Here is a 3407-nt window from a genome sequence, read left to right as displayed (position 1 = left end):
TACCAGCAACATTCTTCTCAGACCTAGAAAAAACAATACAGGAATTCATATGGAAACACATATGACCAAGAATAGCCAGAACAATCCGCCGCAAAAAAAGCAAAGCAGGTGGTATCACATTACCATACTTCAAACTTTACTATAATGCTACAATAATCAAAAAGCTTGGTATTGGTACAGGAGCAGGCATATAGACCAATGGAATAAAATTGAGATTCCAGAAGCAAAACCTCAATTTCTCAACCAACTCATCTTCAACAAAGCCTCCACCACCTACCACTGGGGAGAGGAGAACCTATTCAGTAAATGGTGCTGGGAAAACTGGTTGACCACATGCAGCAGATTCAAACAAGACCCCTATCTATCCCCATACACCAAAATTAACTCTAAATGGATTAGAGACCTAAATGTAAAACCTCAAACCATAAGAACCTTCGAAAATGCAGGACACACCCTTATGGAAATTGGAACTGGCATCCAATTCCTGAACAAAACCCAAAACCTACAGATCATAAGAGATAAGACAGACAAGTGGGACCTCATTAAGCTGACAAGCTTCTGCAAAGCCAAAGAAACCATCAAGAGAACAGGAAGACAGCCTACAGACTGGGAAAAAGTATTTGCCAACTCCAGGTCCGACAAAGACTTAACCTCTTGGATCTACAAAGAACTAAAACATGCTGAAAAGAAAAAACCAAACAACCCCATTATAAAGTGGGCAAAAGATATGAACAGACACTTCTCAAAGGAAGACATCCGAGCAGCCAACAGACATATGAAGAAATGTTCTACCTCACTAATCATCAAGGAGATGCAAATCAAAACCACACTGAGATACCACCCAACTCCAGTCAGAATGGCAATTATCAATAACTCAAAAAATAACAGTTGCTGGAGAGGGTGTGGTGAAAAGGGAACTCTTCTTCAATGTTGGTGGGAGTGCAAACTAGTGCAACCTCTGTGGGAAACATTGTGGCAATTCTTAAAAGCTCTAAATATTGACCTCCCATGTGTCCCCACAATTCCCCTACTGGGAATATACCCTGAAGAACTAAAATCACTCTATTTAAAAGATACCTGCACATGTATGTTCATTGCAGCATTGTTCACAATAGCATGAACCTGGAATCAACCATGCTGTCCATCAAAAAAGAACTGGATTAAAAAAATGTGGTACATATACACAATGGAATACTACACAGTCATAAAAAAGAACAAAATCATGAATTTTGCAACAACCTGGATGGAACTAGAGTTTATAATACTGTGTAACCTCTCACAGAAACAAAGATCTGAGTATCACGTGTTCTCACTCATATATTGGACCTTTAACATCCATCGTAATACTATAAGAAAAGGACTGACTGTGGTGGGAAACTATGGGGGTGGGAAGGCAGGTGGGACTAAAGGTAGTCAATATCTGTCTGGGGACAGGGAAACATCCCTTGTCAACAAGGGTGCCTGAATGAATCATATTTGTATACCTAACCCTTAACTGTACCCCATAGTATCAAAATAAAAAATATTGATATTAAAAAAAAAGAACCCTGTGACAAACTCGAAGAAGAGTTTTATGGTGATTAGCATTCTAATGAAAGTTCTCATATCTCTTTCAGCTACTGGTAACATGTTTTTTATCAATGTGGATGACTTGCTTAGATTTTGGAGACTTTATAAAGGTATGAGGAGAGCCGGCTTGGCCACAGTCCATGGAGCAAGTGTTAATGCAAAGGACTAAATTTACATTTGAAGAAGTGCAAGTGATAAGCTGTTTCAAAATTACAATGTGCCTGAAAAGGACGAAATTGAGGATTCAGTGACCACAGCAAGCAAGCATGCAGCTTACCCGTTGAAAGGGTCTCCTGGAGTATAGTGATGTGATGACAGTCTACTGCAGCCTTGGACTCCTGGAATTAGAGGTGTGAGTCATTGCTCCTGGCCTAAAAGTGGTCGTTAGAGGTAGTTTGGATCCTTAGCTTTGAGCCTACTGAAGATTATTGCCTATATTGGTCATGAACTCCAGGCCTCAAACTGTCCTCCCATCACAGTCTTCTAAAAGTCCTGGAATTTACAGGCATAAGGCACAAAACCCAGTCTCATTCAGCTTTAATTAGTTTGTACAAGCCAAAAATAAAAAAGAAATAAAATGTTTATCACTTTATATATTTAATAATAAAATGAATGCATGCTATTCATACTGCTTTGCAAATCATTTTTGCCCTGCTTCACCATGGACTTATTTTCATTTAAATACAGAGCTACAGAATCACTTCTTTCTCCATGTTTTCTATTTATATAGCATATATGTATCTCATATATGTTTTAGACAGTGGTTTCATTCTACATACAGTTTTTTATTCTATGTTTTTTGTATAAAACTATATAGATGACAATTTTCCATGCCATTATGATGTCTCTGGGCATTGGAGTTTATCCTGTTTGGGGCTTGCTGAACTTCTTTAACTTCTTGCTTCAAAATCTTTGATAGAACAAACATTCTAACGTCATTTTAATGGCTGTGTAGTATTACATTATATGGTTGGATCATATTTTATTTAACAGCTTCTTAATAACAGCTTAGGTTCCCATTTTTCTCTGTTATAAAAAAATGTTATGATGAATATCTATGCCCACAAATTTTTAGGTACTGGTTTTAATAAGATAAACACTGTAAAACAATGCATAAAGGGACTATTGCCAGGTTTTTCCCAGTAAAACTATCTAGAACAAAAAAAGGAACACATGGAATTTTTTAACAAGTGGTCTGCTTACCTTCTTACTCACCAGCCTACTTATTTATCTACTTTTTTCCAAAAAGATTTTGAGCTTGCTTATAAAAAGAATCAAAAGATTTAAGTGAAGGGAAAACAAGGGTAAGAGAAGAAAAGCAGGGATGCCAACAATAAAATCAAAACAGTTGACTTGATTAAGAATAAATCTACATCCCAAGCTTTCCAAATGCTCGAATAGAAAACAGCGTATTTAATTATATAACTCTTTTTAAACAGAAGAAAACAAAGAATATCCTCTTTGAAAACATTTTCCCATCACGAATCGTATCTTAAAAAGTCAAATGCAATAGACAATGTTTTTCACTACTGTTGATATCAAATGCAGGAAAAAAGTACAAAGGAATATCTTATGGTTATGTTTATGAACATTAAAATGCATATCAGACTAACAGTAAACTTGACATACATCGCTGACTCTTTTTATTCACTTTATTTATTTTGAGTTAGAGTCGCACTCTGTCACCCAGACTGGAGTGCAGCGGCATGATCATAGCTACTGCAATTTTGACCTGCTGGACTGTCAATCCTTCTACCTCAGACTGTGAAATAGCTGGGACTACAGGCACATGCCACCACATCTGGCTATTTTTTGATTTATTATAGAAATGAGGTCTC

The 3407-nt window shown here is 36.8% G+C and overlaps 1 protein-coding gene across 3 annotated transcripts in view; it reads left to right on the top strand.

Moving 5' to 3' along the window:
* The window catches only part of LOC103268124 (centrosomal protein POC5-like), a 32686-nt gene extending 30522 nt beyond the window's left edge, over nucleotides 1-2164 (top strand). For all 3 annotated transcript variants that reach the window (XM_021716344.1, XM_021716346.1, XM_021716347.1), the window contains exon 6: nucleotides 1617-2164. In XM_021716344.1, coding sequence (XP_021572019.1) covers nucleotides 1617-1685 — 69 coding nt within the window. In that variant the 3' untranslated portion in view covers nucleotides 1686-2164. The remainder of the gene's footprint in view (nucleotides 1-1616) is intronic.
* The last annotated feature ends 1243 nt before the right edge of the window (nucleotides 2165-3407 follow it).

The sequence above is a fragment of the Carlito syrichta genome, unplaced genomic scaffold, assembly GCF_000164805.1.
Source record: "Carlito syrichta isolate Samal-C Ts95f unplaced genomic scaffold, Tarsius_syrichta-2.0.1 Scaffold308771, whole genome shotgun sequence".
In the NCBI taxonomy this organism is placed as follows: domain Eukaryota; kingdom Metazoa; phylum Chordata; class Mammalia; order Primates; family Tarsiidae; genus Carlito; species Carlito syrichta.
Note: the sequence above shows the minus strand (reverse complement) of the source record. Positions and strands in the feature narration are given on the sequence as shown.